Below are 21,445 nucleotides of genomic sequence, written 5' to 3'. Positions count from 1 at the left end.
GTTGGGAAATAGGAGTAACTTCTTCATAGGAAACCGGAAAGGAACTTAAAGTGTAAATTAAAATTACGAAATAGGTTGTTTGTTGTTTTTATTTTATATTCTATTTAAAATTAATTGTCCTGATTAAACATTTGTGTAGCAATATTTTTGGAGGCAATATTCTTTCTTCCTTTCTATTGTTTATATTTTTCAGGGGCAATAGACATTTTATGTGGAATTAATAAGGTGTGTTGCCTCATTTCGTTGCCCTCATTTTGTGTCCAATATGTGGAAACAAATATTTCCGAAAAACTCTACAGGCAGTATCTGCACAGCTTCGCATCATGGATTCCTTCCTCTGTATTTATTTGTTTAGTTTTTTTATTTTTTCCTCAAATATCTTTATCAACAAAACCGATGTACAACGATGAGACATTACCCAAGAGATGGGGTAAGGGTACATCAGAATTAGGTTCAAGGTAATACAATAAATACAACCAAAATACCGCAAAACATGACCAAAATAACACAATAAAAAAAAATTTAAAATTATGCATCACCTCATTATAGAAAAAATAAGCACATAATATATTATTGATGTTGTTGAAGTCGATCAGGGATCTGCAGCAGCTGTGACGAGCTCTCCGTGAGAAACGTGCACACTCTGTTCCACACATTGAAACGCCTGTAGGGGGCAGTGTTAGCGAGTGAGTAACACTGACGAGGTGGAGTTGCGCGTGTTTTGTGAACCAGAGAAGCCCTGGATAGCAATTTTCATCTCATGTCATTTTATGGTAATTCATTTGACGCCATTCACCTAAAGCACTATTTTGTGTTACATTATACTGCATAGCCACATTAAAGGGATGAAGAGAAGCTTACCTGAATGGAGGTAGATCCTACATCTTCACATCTTTAAAATGTCGCCTTAAGCCTTTACCTGCAGATCTATTCTCCAGCGGGGATTTGAAGCGTATTCTAAGCACTGGGGAACCTTGCAAAAGCTCAGGTTAGAAGTGGATGACTGAGAGAATGAGGTTTGAATCATATTTTAAGTTGTGTTAAATTACTCTTTTTCTATTTGTTCACATTTTAGAGTTTTGCACTGGTTTTTATAGTGCAAAATCATTTTTTCATAAAAGAGATTTTTCTCCTAATCTCACACTTTGGATGATCGTATCCTTTAGTGTAAAATAACATAGCTACACGTTTAATCGGGGTTAAAAAACATATGTGTACTTCTCATCATAATCAATATTGATTTCCCCCCCACCCCCATTCTCCATTGTTACCACCGCCCCTACAGACTGTCTTTTACAAGCAAACATTCGCACCACATGGCCGTTGCACCACGTGTCTCATAGCTGTTCCACAAAAACATCACGAGTGACTGTTGCAGCTGTGGGTGCTACAAATACAGCACATGGTAGCTGCTTGTAGCGACGGACACCACCGAGCCCCAAACTCCGTGCTTGCTTGAACTCTTAGTTTACACGTTGAAGTTATATAACTTTTACTTTAGTCAAGTTTTGTTGTAAAACACCTACTTTGAATTTATTTGTCTTCGTGCGAGGCTGTGAGCGAGCGTTATTTAGCGAGTTTAAAGACTTTAACAACACTTGTCCCAGTCCGCCTGCAGCAACTAAGCAGAAGCTAGCATGTCGACCGGCACAAATGAAAAAAGCTGCCCCATCCCCACCAGGGTGCTCACCCTGAAGGACTGGTCCCAGCTACCCGACTGTTACAGCCAGACACCCGGGGGTACCCTCTTCTCCACCACGCCTGGAGGTAAGAACTGGGGAAACGGAAAGTGAGCGAAACCCTTTCTCTCGAGATAATATTGCTTTAGTCTACTTTTGTTTTGTGAAATGCGTTCACACCACAGAACTATCCAGAAAAAAGTCTGTATCTTCAGTACAGTTTGTGTATGCGTGCCATTACTCACATCGCAACGATAAGTTCTCGCGAGACCCTGCAAACAATAAGCACATGCTTAAAACTGTTGATAAAAGTATCGGATTAAAATGTTATTTAGCTCACCATAAAATAACCGTATTAAAATGTAAACAATTGTGAGTGAAAGTATGATAGTTAGATAGATGCCTTGTTGCTCACATAGTGACAGTTGGATGCAGCCCTCATGTTGTCAACAAGTTTGCTGTCTTTGTTGATTTGGCAAAGTCAACAGTTTTTGTGAAACAAACAATGAAATCAGGATGTACTTACACCATAAGTAGTGTACACAACATTTTTTTGTTTTTTATATCACTAATTTTCCAATTACAATCAGTACTGCATTGTAACACAGACGTGTATATATTTTCATTGCTGAGAGCAGAACAATAATAGTAACTCTTCAGACAAGATGTACACATGAGTATTGGCATAAACATGACAAATAAAAACATAACTTTTTAAACACATTGAAGTCTGAGCACACAGTCACTTGTTGTTGCATGAAAAACACTGACATCTAAAGACAGCAAGAGCTGTCGAACCCGTGACTTGTGATTCTAAGAGGGTGTATGTGTCCAGCTGCCAGAACAGCAGAGTGATTGGCCTCTGCAGTGAGCTGGAGGCCGTCCTATCCCCACTGCTCTCTGCTTTGCATTTCAGGAACAGCTGAGAACATTCTGTACAAGTTAAGAGGGGGAGGGAAAGGAAATGTCTAATGCATGGGGAGTATGAGCAATATATGTTTAAAAATGTGTGCCAAACATTGACGGCACTGGTAAACAGCGTAGGACGTTGCAACACAAAGTTCTGACTTGTGTTCCACTTGACGTGCAACACTTTTTACTCTACCGGGGTTATGCCATGTTGCATTGCTAACCCCTTTTTTTTTTTTTTTTTTTTAACATAACTGCTCTGCACTCTATTGCTGCCTTGCAATGCATTGCTTGCGCTATAGCTTGTATTCCAGCCCCCTTTCCTCACCCCAATTCTTTGTCTCCCCCCCTCTGCTTTACTTCCCTTTGTCCAGGACGAACTACTCACGGCTCAGTTATTACATAACGTGTTTTTCCTTGTACAGAGGTTGAGAAGATACTGTACAGACTGGTTCAAACTCCAATAAATACACAGCAGACCACTCCTTGACTCAGTCATGTCCTGGTCAAAATTATCACAACACGCTATTTATGACACTGTTTTTGCTTGGAGTTGGCCTAAGTCCAAATGGTGAGTGCCATGCCAAGTAGATTTTAGATGTGGCAAGCAGCAGGGTTTGTGTGGAGCTTTGAGCTTAAATCATGTCACCGCTTTGAGAAAGGTTGAGAAAAGCCATCCTTGGCTACATACCTAAGCATGTTTCATCTGCTGTCAGTGTTAAAGCTTTTACCCAAAGAACGAAACATGTGGCTTTGGTTTAATCTCAAGGCCTCTTGCTTCAAAGAGAGAATGTTTTGTGCTCTGATTTCCTAGAACTCATTGCTGTGGCAGCTTTCATCCCTCCACCCTGCACGCACACAGAACGCTACTTTTCCACTCAGATCCCCCTCCGGTTGAGGATAATGATACTTAACTCCCCAGATGTGCACCTTGAAGAGATGCAAAGTTGCTCTAGTAATAATTAGGCTATCATTTGATCCTGTGATATATCAGCATTTGGTCGTGTGTGTGTGTGTCTTCACAGCATTTACTTCTTTCAGGAAGTGAGTTGATGTTTGTTTACTGCAGGTCAAACAACAGATTTTTTCTTCTTCTCTCAAACATAGGTACTCGCATTATCTATGACAGGAAGTTTCTGTTGGATTGTCGAAATTCCCCTCTTGCCCGCACCCCCCCATGCTGTTTGCCCCAGATTCCAGGGGTAACAGTACCTGCTACACACCCCATGGGGAAATTGCAGGATCTCAAAGAGGAGGCCGAGGAGGAAGAGAAGGACATTGCAGGTAAACATACCACTATTTAGTTCTTATCTCCCCTTTCATGCTTTTTGTGGTTTTATGAAATCAAAATATCCCCCACAATACACATTTTTTGTAGCCCTATCAAATTTCCTTATGCATAGAATGCTTTTCCAGCTTAATGTGGTTTTCTTATGAACTTGCAACCCTTTTGTTTCCACTGAGTCTTCATTTTACGTTGTCATGAGTATTCAACATGTGCTAATACAGCAGAAATGTGCAACATGTGTTCCTGCAGTGCCATGCCTACATGTCTGCAGCACAGCAGTTGTGTTGAGGACTGAGATAGGAGTGCTCTGTCATTATCGCTATGTGTTAGTTTAGTCTTTCAGGGGCTGTGCCTTCATGGGCATAACCAGGCTTTTAAAACTAGGCCAGTGGCTTATTTACTCAACAATCACTATATATTTTGTACTGTAATAAGACTGGTGGTGTCAGATGTTAATTTGTTGTTGCTGAGGGATTAAGAAAAATTATTAACAGTTATTTAGCAAATCGATGGTTTTACTTAATGTTCTGTATTTCTGATAGCCCTCTCCAGAGGATAAAAGACCTCATTTTGGCAGTGCTTCTCTTGTGGGGCTTTTCGTGGCACTGTAACCAAAGGTTTTGGCATCATAGGCAAGTTGAGACAGCTATTTATTATTGAGAGAAATACATCCAACCATCAATCTGTCCCTCTCCATTCCTGCTGTCAAACTAAAGACCATGGGGATTAGGGTTGACCCCCTTTTTCCTCTGTCTGGCTTGGTAAACACACATGGGGTTTGGACTTTTAGTGTTTTTTGATTTTTCTTGACAGTTATGAATGTATTGATAAGGTCTGCACTTTGTCATCTTCTCTGTAGTCTGTTAAGGTGTGGTTGTTGGGCTGCAAACACAAATGTAAACTGACAGCTGATTGTCAAACTTTTTAATCTCAACTGTTTCTTCTGTCCCTTTTCAACAGATGACAACCAGTTTGAGATGGACATCTGAGCTCCAGTAATACCTCCTGTGGAGAGTTAAAACACCCCCAAGGTCATTCATGACTGTAATGCATTTCATATAAAGCTTTTTTTCAACTTTTTTTTTTTTTTTTTTTTTTTTTTTAATAAAAGCTTTTGTGAGGAACCAAAAGAATAGAAGAAAGCTGTAGGGTGTTTTTGACCCTAAAAAAGTGTGTTAAGTAAAGAAATGGTATTAAAGGGGTTGGTTGGTTGCTCACTGCAGCAGGATTGGGGAAAAAATCCATTTTGATTTCACTTTTTTTTAATTTTTTTTTTATCTTTTGTAAATAAGAATATTGTACTATGTAGCCTATTTTCTAAGTTGGAGAATATAAGATGATTACATTATGACATGTAGAGTTTTTTCACTGCAGGCATCAGTTTTGTTTTGTTGTATTTCCCCCCCAAAAAGGATGGCTAATTTTCTTTGTGATAGGCAAAGTGTCTCCTAATGTTGGGGGTCAGGGCCCACAGAAAATCAGCTCATACTCTGTTTTGTATGGAGGAAGAGATGACTTGTGAATAATTTCAAATAAAGGCTGTTCAAACTGTCAGCAGTCACGTGTTGTTTTTTTCATTAAATGTATTGTCACATTCTGTATTGAGTAATGTTCAGGACGGTGTTATTCTTTACACCATAGATACAAAGTGTAAGAAAAGCATTTAAACTTTTTCTTTTTCTTCTTTACTATTTCATAACCTTTTAGGAGTTTCTCTTAACTGAATTTGAAGTTTTAAGTGTCTTATGACATGAAACTTTGCTCCTTGAAGCTCAATGTGTGTAGTTTATAAGAGAATACAGGAGAAATCTGTGGTTAATGTGTGCCTAGTGTACATTATAACTAGGAGGAACTAGGTTTTAATAAAATCTTCTCTGCAACAGCCTCATAACACCTTGTGTAATGGAAAAGCATGTGGCCACAGAAAACTACACGTTTTAATGAGTTGCAAAAGTGCCTCTTGCATGGAATGGTATGTTTTTGTGCACTGGTGGAGTGAACTCTCCTCACACAGGCAGACAGAGTTGGCCCATCTGTGTTGAACTGATTAAGCAGAGAAGCAGTTGCTTTAGGTTAGGTAAGTTATTAGCATTAAGGTCAAACATAAGCATACTTTGTTAACAGTCAGAATGACCTTAATACATGCACATCTGGTGATAGCTGACTAATAAAACACACAAGTCTAATACAACAAAAGATATAGCTAATAATGAACATTTTTTAGACATTTCTGAACAACAGGAGTGAATTCCAAGTGCAACAGTAGCACATGAAAGGCTGAAAGTAACCCAGACCCATGTACACTGCATAGTCAGCTTTTCACACTGTCAACAGGGTCAGGGTATGCCTGCTTGTTCCAGACACTGATCTGTAGATTAGGGAGGCTGACTGTAGGAGTAGACCTGGTCTTACGGAATGCGGGCAGCTGCAGTCCAAAGGCCAGACATATTGAAACCACTCTGCGATGTGGGGGTGTGACACCTGCTGGTATTTGACCAGGCAGTTAGTTCAAATATGTAATTGTGGATTTACTGAGTATGAGTTGTGTTGAGGCAGATGTGGCATAAATGTTTGTTTCAACAATGATGACCCCACAATTTGGATTTTAAAGCTATTGCTGATGTCAAGGTATATCTTGCAGTGCAGTATTCAAGTGAGAACAGATAAGCAGGTCCCTCTGCGTCATGTGTAAGTTAGTGATGTGGGTCAGCCCGCTCAGCTGTTCCAGTCCCATGGCCTTGCAGATGTGACTGACTGCATTGCATTTAAGCTAACAATGGACTTTTGGCCGAGAGGCTCTGTTATACTGACTCCTTTTTTATAATAAGATTCAAAGAAGGTTTAAACATGTGCTCAGTATTTGGTTGATCGCAAATAAGAGCATGCAAAATAAACCTGCTATGTGCCATAGTGTTACTGTGCCCTACAGCAAATACTAGACCCAAATACTGGAAAACGTGCCAACCTGCATGTACTCTTTGAACAAGTGTGTGTGTGTGTTTGTGCTAGGCGCACGTGAGAACAAGGCCAGGTGCCAAGTGACAAAAAAAGAAATGACATATGCTCCCGTCGTGGAGTTTTGAGGGATTTCCTGTCTGGCAGAGGGGGAGATATGAAACTGAAACTGATACTCGATGTACTCCACAAACCTCACTGTTCTTGTGCATACACGCACCCACATACCTTTGCACAAGCTTTTGGTGACACACAGTGAGGAGCACATTTACTGATACACCAAATCTGATGTAATCATCCCATGTCCTATTCTGGGATGGGCACCAATTTACAAACACAGCTTTGAGGTCCAGTAAAAAGGGTGAGGGTGAGGGCAGCTATGCCAAAGGTGTATATAGAGGTAACCATCTATCACAGACTTTAAATGAACAACTCAAAACCTTGTCTACAATAAATTCCTTTACCTTTATCAGTAGGCTTTCTGACCCATTAAGCTTGATAGTACCAATGAAAACCATTGGTGACAAATTAAATCAACATAAGGTATAAGGTAATCGGGTTGGTGACTCTCTAGCTCAAAATTGCTCTCTCATGACTGAAAAGTCATGGCTTTAGAGGAGACAATGTGCACATGTGTCATTGTGATTACATGTTTAAAGTTTGTTCACTTTGGACAAAAAAACTCACAGATGTACGCATGGGACTGACATGACTGCCACTCTATATTTGTAGTGGATATACAGTATGATTACTAGCCACATACATTTGATGTAAACGTCATGTAAAATTTGAATTGGCTTTCACTGCAAGCTTCCAATCACACCTGCACATGATTTCCAACATACATTAATTTGCCATTGGTCATTTTTAATAATTATGATCTTATAAATGAGATTACATCAAGACTTTTTTTGTAGCTGTGTAATAAAATGGTCAGTGTGGGAGGTCCTTGCTAGTATGTTTATCACTGGGCATGTGACAATGACACATGAGCTTGTCAGTAACTTTATGGACAAGGTATCCATCACTGAGCTAGGGCCAAAAGTATCTGCAAAGATAAATTTGTCATGGCTTATTTTCTTGCAATGCATTCTACAAAACCCCCATATTGTTATATTGTGGGCATGACACAATATAATTACACATATTTCAGAAGTAAAATTAGTCATAATTTCAAAATAAAAAAGACAAAGGATATAGTGCTGTTTAACTGAATCACACACATTACATTGAATCCAAATAAATAAATGTGTAAATGTGACACAAGGTTCTGCTTGCTCCTTATATAAAATGCTTCATCTTGGCTTGTGGCGAACCAGTCAATGGTTTGATTGCCATACATCCTTGAAAGGTTGTTTTGGAAAATATCAGCTTTGTTCCACTATAAACAACTTTACTCCAAACGACCACCCCTGCCTACCTTCTGAGTTTCAGTGAACCCCACTGCCTTTTTCCAGAAACAAAATATTCCCCCTTTTCATCTCCTTCCCCCTACTTCCCCCCCCCGCTCCCCTTCCCCAGTAAGAGGGTTGGGAAGAGTTAAGCTGGTTGATGAGGCTCTATTTTTGTCAGCCGCTCCTGTTGAACCCGCCGGTGCAGGCTCGGGCTGAATTGCCGAGGCGACGATGTAAACAGAGACTCAAACACACGGCCTGCTTGGTCACATCTATCATGACATCAAGGGGACAGGGGCTGAAGTGGGCCGCATGTTTGCCTCATGCATGAACACACATTCACAAACTTAAATTTATATTGCATTCACTCAAACATTTACACTGCAGAAATCCAGACAATTCAGACTTTTGTTGAGTAAGATAATATTCAATTCCAAGATCACTGCTGCATTTTGAAATGAAATCCGAGACACAAGCTGTTAACAGTTTCTTGGATTAAGTATATTTCATCATTGGTTTAACCTGTTTAGCACTTGGAACAAAAGATTATATAATGAAGGTCTTAAAGTGTAGAAAATTACAAGAAATACTATGATATAATGATATTTTAACTCACACTGAAAGCAGACCTTGGCCTTGTTCACTATACAACAAATTTGTTTAGAATGACAGTGTACACCGTGTTGCCATGTATTTGGCTCAATCTTAGGATAAAGCTTATGATTTATTTTCTGTTAATGATATGCCTCATAGGGCAGTCTCAGATCAGACTTTTAACAGTTGCTGCCAGGCCACTAATAGTACTTTTCCCCAACATCTTTTCCATGCATTACTTTATACTAGCTGTTAACATAGCTTAGTGTGTATCTGTCAAAGGTCAGGTCCTTGTTTCTCAGGGGCACCACTGATCTATAACTATCTGTCTATTGATATAGGATCAATAGGATCAATTGTACATACTCATTGTGCAAGCCATATCACATGTTACTACACAGTCTGGTATCACCTTGCAGAATAGAGACCATTTCCTTTTAAGTTCCAGTGTCAATGACAGCTGTCATGCTGGCAGGCTGCTGGTATGCCACTATATTCATACTGTACTCATGTAACGCATGTCTGATGGAAGAAATGAGATGATGTTTTACAACCCTGTCTCCCAACCCTATGACCCCTTGTTTGTGTGTGTGGTACACATGCATGGGTGCTTTACAGATTAATAAAATACATGCAAACTGTATCATCATTTTATAGAATATGATACTTTGTTATAGATTAACTACCCAACCATATGTAATGTAAAAAAAAAAAAAAAATCAGTGTTTGTTGTCAGTCTTCAAAGTGTTTTATGGTTGAAAAAGTGCTCCTCAATGGCTGAATTTATATTGGAAGGCATGTGATGCTGATACTTAAATTTCTGAAAACAAAAATAAAACACAGACAAATTTATTAACCTACATAATAACACAACAGTTTAATAACTCATTGCCTGCTTTTTACAGTGCAAGAAACAGCAGCAACCTACACTTCAGAGAAGACTGTGAGTAGTCTGACATCTGCTGGGAGAAAACCAGCAATGCACCTTGCCCAAATAGGTCTGCTGTTATAGGGTGAATAAAAACACAATGATGTAGATAAACAAAAAAGCTCCAAAATATTTGCATCTATAAAATAATAGCAGCTGCCAAGTTTCCATATGCTTATTAAAATAAAAAAAAATCAAATTCCAAGGGCGAAAACAACTAGGTCACTAATTAATGATTAACATTTATTAGTCACTCATCTCAGCTATTGTCTCTCATTGTCATTGACTTGGTGATGTAGGCCTATTTAATCTTTTATCTAGTCAGATGATCAGGGGCAGGAGTCTTTTCCCTGACTTCTCATCGCTCTGGCTTGTGATTGGACGCTATGATCAACGGCTGTCGGAGCAGCCAATCCCGTCCTTTGTTGCCCACTAGCACTCCCCGTGCTGTACCCTTCAAATGACGTCACGTCCCGCAAACTTGATACGCACTGGGTTTCTAGGCACTAGAGGGTCGCTCATTGCGGTAAAAATAGTAATAAACACTGAAGACAGAAGAAGTTTATTTCTAAACAGACAGTGCTGCTACTTACAACAAACCGCGATACTATTTATTCAAAGGTAGGTGGTCCACACACGTCCGTAACTCTTATTTTTATGTGTTTATCAGCCTAGTCATCATGAATTTAGGACCGAACAGTGCTATAGTGGGTTGTGGCCTGCAGGTGCCACTTCTATTCGGCCTATGTTAGTAGCGTTTAATATTTCTTAAACGTTATAGGCTATAGATAACTAACCTAATGTCGGAATGCCGTTGTGAAAACACTACTACCAATACTAATATTAATAGGCTACTAATACTAATAAAGGCGAATATGGTAACATTAAGCTAATGACAAACTAGCTTAATAGCCGAACTCTTAATTAATGTAACGAGGCTAAATATCACTTTAGTTTGTAGCAGCAAAGATTTTGGTTAATGTACTGTAAATTATAGATTTTTTTATTGAATCAGTTTGTCGTGACCTAACTCAGCCCATGTGTTTGCCCATGTGTGTGTTTGTGTGAGATAGTTGTGGTTCTGATTCTTCCTAATTAGATCCAATGGGGTGTCTTCATATACACTCATGATGTCTCTAGACGTAGAGAAAGTAAACACAGGCTGCCAGGCTACAGAGCCGCAGCGTAACATGGATAGCTCAGTATGTGTAAGCAAAGTCTCAATTAAATGAAGCTTTTGAATAAACTGTGCCAACATAGACTGCCTACCTTTTTAGGCCATACTTTTAGGGATAAAACAAAGAATTTATCGTGTTGATGTGCAGTATTTCTACTGGACATATTACCTTAAAGTTGACATCACATGGCTCATTTAAATTGTACAATGCATGTAAAATCCTGTTTAAATTTCTATAGAAAAAAAGGGAATTTGTTAATTCATGCAAGTTCTCCCGGTATCCTCAGCTCATTGCACTTGTGTTTTATAAGCAGAACACTGGCATTTACTGTGTCAGCTTAAATCAGCTGATGCTAGCAGCACTTAATGGATTTTACAAAGTTTAATTTAGATTTGATCAGGTGCCTTGTTTTGTCCCTTACTTAGTTTACAGAGGCATTGTTTTGATTAAGGTTAATAACTTTTACCAGTTAAGTGGCTGTTTTATTGTAAATTGTTTAATGCTGCCATTATAATAACACATTTGTTAGTCAACTGACTATGCCTTTTTACTCCTTCATCAATATATTCAACGCCATTAGGTTCAGAGGGATTTAATGGATTCAGAGACATCTCAGGTGCACTGTCCGCGTGTGTGTGTCTGTACATGATATTATCACTATGATACTGTTGTGGAAACATTTTCTGAGCTCACTCACTTATTCCTGCAGTCCAACAGGGGAAAAACAAATGACACACATGCAAATGAACATACACTCATACAGTAAACATACAGACAATATTGTGCAAGCCCTCATATGAGTCAAGACCTGTAAATCACCTCTCATCAAAACTTAATCTGATACCTAAGACTAGTGCAGATTTATATGGGTACAATAAAGGCAAGGTGACCTACAAGGTGAACTTTGATGCTGTAGACATCCTTATTAGTGTCAGATTACTGATTATTTGTAAGGTCCCGTTGAGAAAAGCCCTTTCTCAGCCTTTGGCCAGTAATGTAACGCTCTCTAGTCACAGATGAGCTGGAACAAAGGTTTGACAGCCATCGAAGAAGCTTCCCTGTGTACAGGGAGAAAGAGAAATCTGATAATTGTATTATTTTACTACTCCTCGCTGCCTTAAGGTACAACAAAAACAAATCATCATGGATTGTTCTGTTCCTCCTGGAGCATGGTAACCATAGTTACAGAGGCCTTGCCATCTGTCAGTAGCTTTAAGAACACATTCAGGTAGTGAAATGTCCAGCCATCTATTGAAAAGCGCTGCACAGAGAAGCTTATTGCTGATGTTAAAGCAGGAGGTAGTAATTGTCACTTAGTACAACAGAAACTGTTGTATTCCTTCCATTTCCCCATGGGTCTATTTAATCTTACACTTTCATGGTATTTAGAAATTAGTATGAAATGTATCTTATTATCAGGTATAACACTACCCATGAGCCACCCATAAACCTTGTTGTTAATATTATTACCAAATTAGGTAATCAAAGAGATGAAAAACATGTTTTTTTCTAATACAGAAGTGGAAAAAAAAGGCATTGGCAACCAGTTTTGTGTCTACCAATTCGAGAAATGCCTCTTGATACTATTCAGTTTGCAGCTACAGCAGTATTATAGACAGAAGATGGGATGTGGATGGAGAAGCTGAGCAGAAAGGGGTTGGAGTGCTATTTAGATGTTTACTGTGTACATATATGACATCACAGAGGAATCCTGGGAGGCCTAACAGAGGTGCAGTTTTCCATCTGGCCCACTTTCCTTTGTTATGGATGATCTACATGAGCAAATTCAGTGATAAAGGCTAGCATGAGGGTTGTGATGGACCTGATTGCCTCAGAAGCCATTGATGGTAGGTCGGGAAATGCACTTCCTTCTCACGAGGTCTAGAGTGGAACAAATAACCTTTAGACACTAAGATGATAACAAACATTTATTGTACTTTCTAAACGGCCTACAAATTATAACAGTTCCTGGATAAGAAACAGCATCAAAAGAAATGGTTTCTTAAATCTTCCTTCTTATGTTCGTCTCACAAATCGTACGGAATCTATGTATGTGTGACGTCGATAATTTGACATCTCACCTTTCGTGTTTGTTTGTTTGTGTTTCTGAGTAAAGAGGAAAACCAAGTGTGAAGATACAACCAGTACAGGCCTGTATTGTCACTGCAGTCTCTTTCTCTCCTTCTCTTTCTCGTGATTCATTTGATTAGCCTCACCCTGCACACTGTAAAGCTGACTCCTTCATTTGTAAAGTCTGTGTGTGAACAGTAAGATATTGTAATGGTGCTTATCTCTGGTAGGGCTGATGTGGGTTGTGTTTGTCCATTGACTCATAAGACACCCTCAACAAACTGTACAATAATATGCTGTGCTTGTGTTTCCTGTGTGGCTGTGGAGATCACGGTTGTTTGCCATATGAAGGTTGAGGGATTAGGGAAGACAACTATATGCTATGTACTTTTCTGTTCTGGTAAACAATTGCATCATTTTTGTGCCTGCCTGAAAATGTTCTGTTCTTATATTGGGACCCAGAGGAATTCATTGCCTAATGTGACTCTAGAGGCTGAATTTAACATGCAGACACACACTTGCTTACATTTTTTCATGGTCCATACAATACCACATATTGTTCTGAATAGAATTATGGTGCATTCACATCTATAAATATAAAGGTAACTTCAAACTATGATGATGGAGTGTTGTTTAAGCTTCACAGCATAAGAACATCTGTCATAAGGTCCTCCAGCAAATAAAGCCATCACTATAGTAAATGATGTTTTTATTGTTTGAAAATGCTTTTTTTTCCCCGCCATTTTAATAACCACAAAAAGTGTATACTGTGATCGTTGTAGTAGGAAAATCAATATACTGTATATAGTCCTACTGTATGCAGTATAATTAAACTATTTCTAAGTAGGCTTTTAAATCTTTATTATACAGTTATATATGAGAGTATTTAAGGTATTTGGAATTTTTATTGTACATTATATTATGTCTGCATAATAGCAGAAAAACAAGTTGTACTAATTCTAATATGTGACATGTGGTACATTATTTTGTATTTTCCCCTTTTGACATCAGTACTGGCACTGGTGAATACATAGGACACACATCATCTGCTTGTCTTTACTGTATACACTTAGCCAACTTATTAAAATGAGAAAAGTGCCATTATTTACACCATCACTCCTATTTTCTTGTTATTTAGGTGATTGTTCAACCCAAAGATGAATTTTGAGCAGCCCCCTCCATACCCAGGCAGTGGCCCCACTGCTCCAGGCTACCCATCCCAGGGCCCACCTCCACAAGGCTACCCACCTCAGGGTTATCCTCCGCAGGGATACCCTGTTAACATGGAGCAGCCTAATCCAGCTTACCCTAACTACCCTGCTGGACCGATGGGCCCTGGAGGTCCTTATCCTGGCCCAGGACAGCCTCCTTATCAAGGGTACCCTGGACAACCACAATTTGGCTGGCAGGGGGGACCCCCTCCTGACCCTATGTATGGGGAAGCTCCCAAAAACACAGGTGAGTGGTAACACACAGCAGAGGTTGATTCAAATATGTACAGTATTCATAATGGTGTCAGAACAGAATGGTTGGAAGACCACTGATGACATGAGAAGTGTTATCCTGAATGACGTGTTGACAGGGAATTGGAAAGTAGAACAATTGTTAAAGGGTTTGCGCTCTTGAATCCAGGCTTTTCAAAAGATAGTGTCAGGTGCGTGTAGCACTCCCATTACGCAGAAAATCTTTCTGCACACCAGGGCTGGGTATTGTTTAAAAAACTCTGATACCAGTACCTATACCGGTACCCTTAAAGTGATACTGATACCAGTAGATTTTGATTGGTATCGGTTCATTCGATTTTGGTGGCATCATCGCTGAACTGCCAACTCCATTAAATACACTGCGCTCGACTTCACCACCAGAGAATGAATGTAGCTGCTAGCTGTAGCTGCTAGCTGTAGCTGTGGTGGTGGGCCAATCACATGTTGCATTAAATTGAAGAATGCTTGTGGTGATTGGCTGCAAGCACAACCATACAAATAGTCATTTTTTTCTAGCTCTGGGTACAAAAAGGATTGAATGCAGGTATCGTTTGACTGGATAAGTTTTGATACTACTTGGTACTGGGTTATTTTGGGCGATACCTTAAAGCTATCGAGTACTGATACCCAGCCTTACTGCACACTGACACAAAAAGTAGAAGAAGCTCTTCAGATGCAAAAAGAACACTTTTGACAAAAATGTCCACTTTTTGTCACCTTTGCACCTGGAATATATGTATTCTTTTTACATCTGAGGAGCTTTTAGCCTAATACATTTAATCAATGTAACAGGACATAAGTTTGAAAACAGTATATAAAGTAGTGAAAATGAGCTCAACCTTAAACATCTGCGCAGTAAAATGCAACATACACATTATGCAGCTATTCCAGAAACATCATATATAATAGTATAACACTGACGGGGAACATTTTTCTGTAGAATGAGTACTTTAACTTTTGATACTTTAAGTACATTTTGCTGATAATACTTACATTTACTTAAGTAAGGTTTCGAATGCAGGTCTTTTACTTGTAGTGGAGTAATTTTATAGTGTGGTATTAGTACTTTTACTTAAGTAAAGAATCTGAATACTTCTTCCACCACTGGTGTGCAGGCAATTTTTCTACATAATTGGACTGTTGACTGGGAATAGGGCTGCATCGGACTCACAGAGACGACGGGGTTAGCCGTGCTAGCACTACCGCTAGCGAGCTAATCTGCTAGCATGTTTACTGAAGGCTGACCACTAATAACGTGAGCTATTCCAATGTTATCTGACCAGACCATACTGACTTTGGGTGTGATCGTGTTCTTTATGAGATTTTATTTAAAAAATGTCGCAGTGGACACATCTTAGTAGGTATTGATTAATTAAAATTGACATTTGTTTGTCTTTTACCACAGTAACATTGAGCTGTGGCCACTTCATTATCTGATATTTCTCCAGCAAGACAATCTGAACAAAGGTGGTGGAAGTCTTTTGCTGTGCGACAGACTCACACATTAAAGGATTTGTGGGAAATGTCTGTGATAAAATAACTTTGGTTCAGAAACTGGAAAGTAATTTATATTGAAGGGATCCTTACATGTTGTCAAAATCTGCTCAATTAGACTTTGTTTTTCATGAATATTCATAATGATACAGTATAATGTCATATTTTGGAGGAAGGGTTGCTACAGGTCTTCAGTCTGTTTCTCCCATAATCAATTAACATTCTAACATTGTTTTGCATTGTTGAAATCACAATTATAAAATTATTAAATGTCAGCATAGTCCTATAACAAGTTTTTCCCTTTGCTGTAGAGAGTCTTACTAATTGTCCTACTAATAATACCTTAAATTGGCCTGTCGGCTGTCTCTGTTGGTCCCATGACCCTCTCCGTGCCTCTTGTAGCGGTCCGTCCGTTTTCACAGACATTTTGACATGTCACAATAGGAAAAGCACACGTGTAAATAATAAAATTGATGATGGCTTAATTGCATTTAGCTACTTTGGTTTCAGGGTCCTGGTATTCTGCATGCTGGCTCATTGTCACATGGCTTACAGGGACACTTGAATAAAACGAAGACAACGACCCAGCGACCCTTTTTGGAGACAGTGCTCCTCAATTTTATAACTAGGAGCATCAGTGCGACTTGCAAATATGCTCCCCGTTTTGTTTTTTTTGTTTTTTTTTAAAATCATCATTGTATATCATATGAAACAACTATAATGTGTGTGTGAGTGTGTGTGTGTGAGTGTGTATTACTAATGCTGTGGGGACATAAATCTCTTTACAATCACATGGGGACTCGCCTTCATTGTGTGTGTGTGTGTGTGTGTGTGTGTGTGTGTGTGTGTGCCTGTGTCCGGTCCGTAAGTGCTCTCGCTCTCGCTTGGCTCTTTGGTGACAATGAAACGAACTATCGATTCATGTTTCAAAAGAAAAGATCGTTCATTCCCTCCCATTGTCCGGTTGCTCTGTGGGCTGCTTGAGCAACCCATTATACAAAAACAAGAGCGAGAGAGGTGCGTCGGCGGTCCAGTTTGATTATGCACCAGGCCACGTCGTCCTCCTCAAGATCCTCAATACCAGTTCAACTGTTAGTCAAGGTTTTGCAGCTGAAGCCGCAAGACAGAAGACAATAGGGATACGATAAGCACGGTTTAAGTTTGGGTCAGTGTCACTTTTCGTGAACTGACCAATCACAGCCTGGTGGGGCGGGACATTAAAAAAAGCTTGACGTGCTACAGTAAACTTTCAAATGTCAGCTCGTTATTATGTGTGAATGGTTGTAATAATTGACAAGTTAGTACTTAGCATTAACAAATTAGGGACTAACGACCAATGTGAACCATTTTTCTTGCACAAGGATTTAATGTTGGAACAAAACCTACAAAAATTATAAATGTTGGTTGTGCATTTCTTAAACTGCTGTATTATCCTACTGCCATTAATATTGTACTAGTGGTAGGCTATATAGTATACTATTATACAAAATTATAATGAATATAGTAACATTATATAATTAATTACACTAACATTATACTATTATATTTAATTATATTTTTTATTTAATGTTATATTATTAAACTAAAACATTTATATTAGTTACTCATCCAGGTTGTATCATAGTTGTTAGTGTATCATAGTTGTTATAAATATTGTTCAGTAATCTTGTTTACATAAACTGTGGCGTGGGTTGGTGGTATATCGGCGGGGGGCAATATTAGATTGCAAAGAATGGAACGCTCTGTATTGTATGTACTGCTCTCAGTGTGGCCGAGCACAGCATTTCTGTAAATTGGCTATTTATTACCAAAGCAGTTATCAGAAGTACAGTTAAGATGGAAAAAAATATAGTGGTGCTCCTAAATTTTGTGCTGGTGCTCCTAAAATTTTCAGTAGGGAGCACCAGTGCTGCTAGTGGAAAAAGTTAGTCTGGAACCCTGTATTAGTAACACCTGTGCTACTGTTAAAAAGGTCATTTTCATTATCAATTAATCTGCCATTTATTTTCCAGATTAATTGATTGTTCATTTGGTTTATAAAACTTCAGAAAGTAGTGGAAAAGCTGTTACAATTTCTTAAAGCCCAAGTCTGACCAACGGCCCAAAACACAAAGATATTTACTTACTTACTATAATGTAATGACAAGCAGAAAACCCTCACAAGTAGCTGCAACCATGAAATGTTTGGCTTTTCTGCTCAAAAAATTATGTTTTATCGATTAACAAAATAGTTGCTTATTAATCTGTCGACTAATTGATTAATGAATTACTTGTTTCAGCAACTGGGACTGTAAAAATGCAAAACCCATCAGTATGTAGAGTAAGCAATTAAGGATTTAAAAGTGTGAAATCAAGCCAGGTTTAAAATAAAAGGTGTGTTAATGCAGTAGCACCTTCCAACTGAGCATCCAGAAGAGAGTGTAGCACAAGCTGGGAAACTAAAAGCACACGTCATTGTAAAATATTCAAAATGAATATGCAAAGAGAACAGTCTAGCTTCCAGAGAGCACAATTAACATCTTTATGTATTAAAGCAGGCTGTGAGGTGTTATTGCTCATGTAACTGACTTTAGATAAGCCTCTTCTGGCTGATCAAAGGAGAGTGTTCTGCTATCAAGATTCTTGCTTTGAGTCATTTTGATAGAGGCATTCATTATTAAATATTGGCCAATCATTAACCAGTTCTTTGTCATATCATTATCAGAGTTCAGTATGATAAGTGGTCAGCTAGCGTCACTTATTCTATTGAGCAGGAGCTGGTCACCTTGATAACACACTCACGTATGAGTCACTGCACCTGGTTGTTAAAAGCTGGATGAGTGTTTCCCTCCACATGAATGATTAATCACAAACACAAGGAAGGGGAGATGTAGTCATTCAGGACTGTTGTTTGACTTGACTTGAATTTGTCTGGAACACATGGTAAAGCTCACGTATGGGTAACGTAATCCTTTCACATGACTTATTTAGATGTATTCACTGAAGGGGAAAGCCACTGCTGTACATGAAGTAAAGGGAAATGCTTTGTTGTGGCATGGAGGAGTGTAGTTCTGAAAGCTTTCATTTCATTGGTTTAATGATACCTCAGAGCAGTGCTGATGTTACTCAAGTGTAACGCTGTCTGATCATGGCTCTGGGCTGCTATGGCATTAACATGGTAATGTGCCTCCCATGATGAATGTAATTAGAGGAAAATCATAGCAGCCATGGTTACACTTGAACTCACTGCTTGACGGTGTAATTCTGAGAATTATCTCTGGTTAAATGCAATTTTAGAAAAGGAATCACTAATTGCTTTCTTTAAATTGTCTTCCATTTTTTCCCCCTTCTTCTCTATATCACCTTGTCAACCTTTTTTGGCTCTGTTCTTCTTTTCTTTGGCACTTCTCTCCCTTTTTCTCTCTCTCCAGTGTACGTGGTGGAAGACAGGAGAAGAGATGACACAGGAGACACGTGCCTGACAGCCTGCTGGACAGCTCTGTGTTGCTGCTGTCTCTGGGACATGCTGACATAACCTATTCCCCTAACTGTTCACTCCCATTACCCCCTTGCCCCCCCATTTCTGTGCCTCGAACCCCATCACCCTTTCCCCCATCTGCCTTAAACCTCGCACTCCCTTAAAACCACCCCTACTTTTCCACTACAAGTCTTTTGCTCGTCTATAAATAAAAGCCTCGATCCCATATGGACATCTCTTCTTCCCAGAGCTACTTATTCTACCGTGATGTGAAGCCCTCAGCACTGACTGACAAACTGACTGACCCTGTCCAGGGGCTATTCTGTAGCTGCTTGTAACTGAGCTTCTAAACGTAACCTGAATCTCACACTCTTCACTGTACCAACACACAACAGGCACAGACGCACACACACCAAGGTAGATACACAATAACATATACACACATACATTATACTTGTATCTCAGGCTCATCTAGTGTGAGGCTCTTTGGCACTTTATGATGATTACCTCTGTAAGATACTACTCCTGCCTGCCCTCTCAACCATCTGCAACCCTCCCTAACCCCCCTTCAGCTATGCTACTTCCCTTCGCCAAGGACAGCCCCTTATCCTGGACCCTCCATAACCCAAAGGCCACCAAGACCCTGGCCGCTAATGAGTCGAAGGCACTCTTAAGAAGCTGATGCTTGAAATGTATCCCTTTTATTTGCACAGAAGCTGTTTTTGCCGACGTATGTCTTCAAGTGAAATTATATGACAATAAATGGAATGCATTTTTAAAGACGACAGTGATTTATGTTTGATTACTGTTAACATTCAGTGGCCTCAATGTTTTTTTTCATGGTGATCTTGAAATGAAAAATTATTCCAATATTATTTTTATTACATACCTTGGAGAAAAAAAAATGAAAATATGAAGAAAAAAATGTGATTGCTTAACAGAAGAAACCAAATGACCTGTTATTAGATGCCTTTTGCTTTAGATGAGAATCTTGCATTAAAATAATTTATTCCCATGAAATGAGAGGCATTGTTATTTGTGTTTATCTGGGGGACTGCAGCATGTGTGTGTGAGTGGTGTGTGTGAGGATAAAGGAGAGTAAGGAGGATAGATCAGTATACTGTAGCTGTAGGGGGCCTGGCTGGATCCATTCAACTATTTATAATAATTGCTAGTGCAGGATGTTGGTTGCAACATGGTTGCCTGCCTGAAGCATTAGCAATATGTTTCACAAAAGTGAAGCTAAGTGAAACTAAAACACTGGAGAGACAATTTTACACAAAACTGATAAGGGAATAAATTCCAGGATGTGTCATGGCTTCCTAATGCACAGTACCTTAAAGACGGTGAGATGGTGAGAACATTTACAATAGCACTGACATGCTACTTAGGCCTACTTACATTACTCTAATGTACTTTTCTTGAGTATTTCCATTTTATGCTACTTAATACTGTTATGCCACTACAATTCGGGGGGGGGGGGTACTTTTACTTTTTACATTTATCTGACAGTTACAAGTTACTTTTCAGATTAAGATTTAACATACAAAAAAAGGATCAGTTTATAAAATATGATACATGATAGATTAAACTACCCAATAATATATGAAGAAATTCAAATTAACCCCACCTCGACCAACTACAACATTTAGGTACTGCTTAGATGTTAACACTGACAGGGCTCATTTGGCATATTTGATACTTTTTGTCGCTGATAATTTTGTAGTTTTACATCAAAATACAGGACTTACATGTAATGGACAGTGTCACTTTTACCTAAATCTGCAATAACTGATATTAAATGGCCACTTGGGGGCAGTGGATACAAGCTGTGAACACACCATTGACACATTATCACCTTTGAAGTTAATATGGTGAACGTGTTAGCAAACAGTTTTATATTTACACATGCAGCAGATAGCGAGCAACATTTACATTAATTTAAAATCCTGTTTGTGTCCACTTAGGTGATAATTGTCAGTGGGTTCATCACTACGAGCAACTCCCTTCTCAAT

The 21,445-nt window shown here is 39.0% G+C and overlaps 2 protein-coding genes across 3 annotated transcripts; both read left to right on the top strand.

Moving 5' to 3' along the window:
* The first annotated feature begins 1,357 nt into the window (after positions 1-1,357).
* Positions 1,358-5,430, top strand: eif4ebp3l (eukaryotic translation initiation factor 4E binding protein 3, like). Of its 2 annotated transcripts, XR_006379012.1 has the most exons (4): positions 1,358-1,767; positions 3,696-3,872; positions 4,419-4,508; positions 4,837-5,430. XR_006379012.1 is itself a non-coding variant. In XM_044206079.1 (3 exons), the coding sequence occupies exons 1-3, from the start codon at positions 1,638-1,640 to the stop codon at positions 4,863-4,865; spliced, it is 336 nt and encodes a 111-aa protein (XP_044062014.1). In that variant the 5' UTR covers positions 1,360-1,637; the 3' UTR covers positions 4,866-5,430. The 2 variants fall into 2 exon arrangements, 1 of the variants encoding a protein (XP_044062014.1); XM_044206079.1 differs by lacking the exon at positions 4,419-4,508 and having other exon boundaries at positions 1,360-1,767.
* Positions 5,431-10,212: 4,782 nt separating this feature from the next.
* On the top strand, positions 10,213-20,450 carry zgc:165573 (cysteine-rich and transmembrane domain-containing protein 1). Its single transcript, XM_044205338.1, has 3 exons — positions 10,213-10,368; positions 14,134-14,453; positions 19,384-20,450. Exons 2-3 carry the CDS (start codon positions 14,153-14,155, stop codon positions 19,485-19,487), a joined length of 405 nt encoding a protein of 134 aa, XP_044061273.1. The 5' UTR covers positions 10,213-10,368; positions 14,134-14,152; the 3' UTR covers positions 19,488-20,450.
* The last annotated feature ends 995 nt before the right edge of the window (positions 20,451-21,445 follow it).

The sequence above is a fragment of the Siniperca chuatsi genome, linkage group LG8, assembly GCF_020085105.1.
Source record: "Siniperca chuatsi isolate FFG_IHB_CAS linkage group LG8, ASM2008510v1, whole genome shotgun sequence".
Taxonomy (NCBI): domain Eukaryota; kingdom Metazoa; phylum Chordata; class Actinopteri; order Centrarchiformes; family Sinipercidae; genus Siniperca; species Siniperca chuatsi.
Note: the sequence above shows the minus strand (reverse complement) of the source record. Positions and strands in the feature narration are given on the sequence as shown.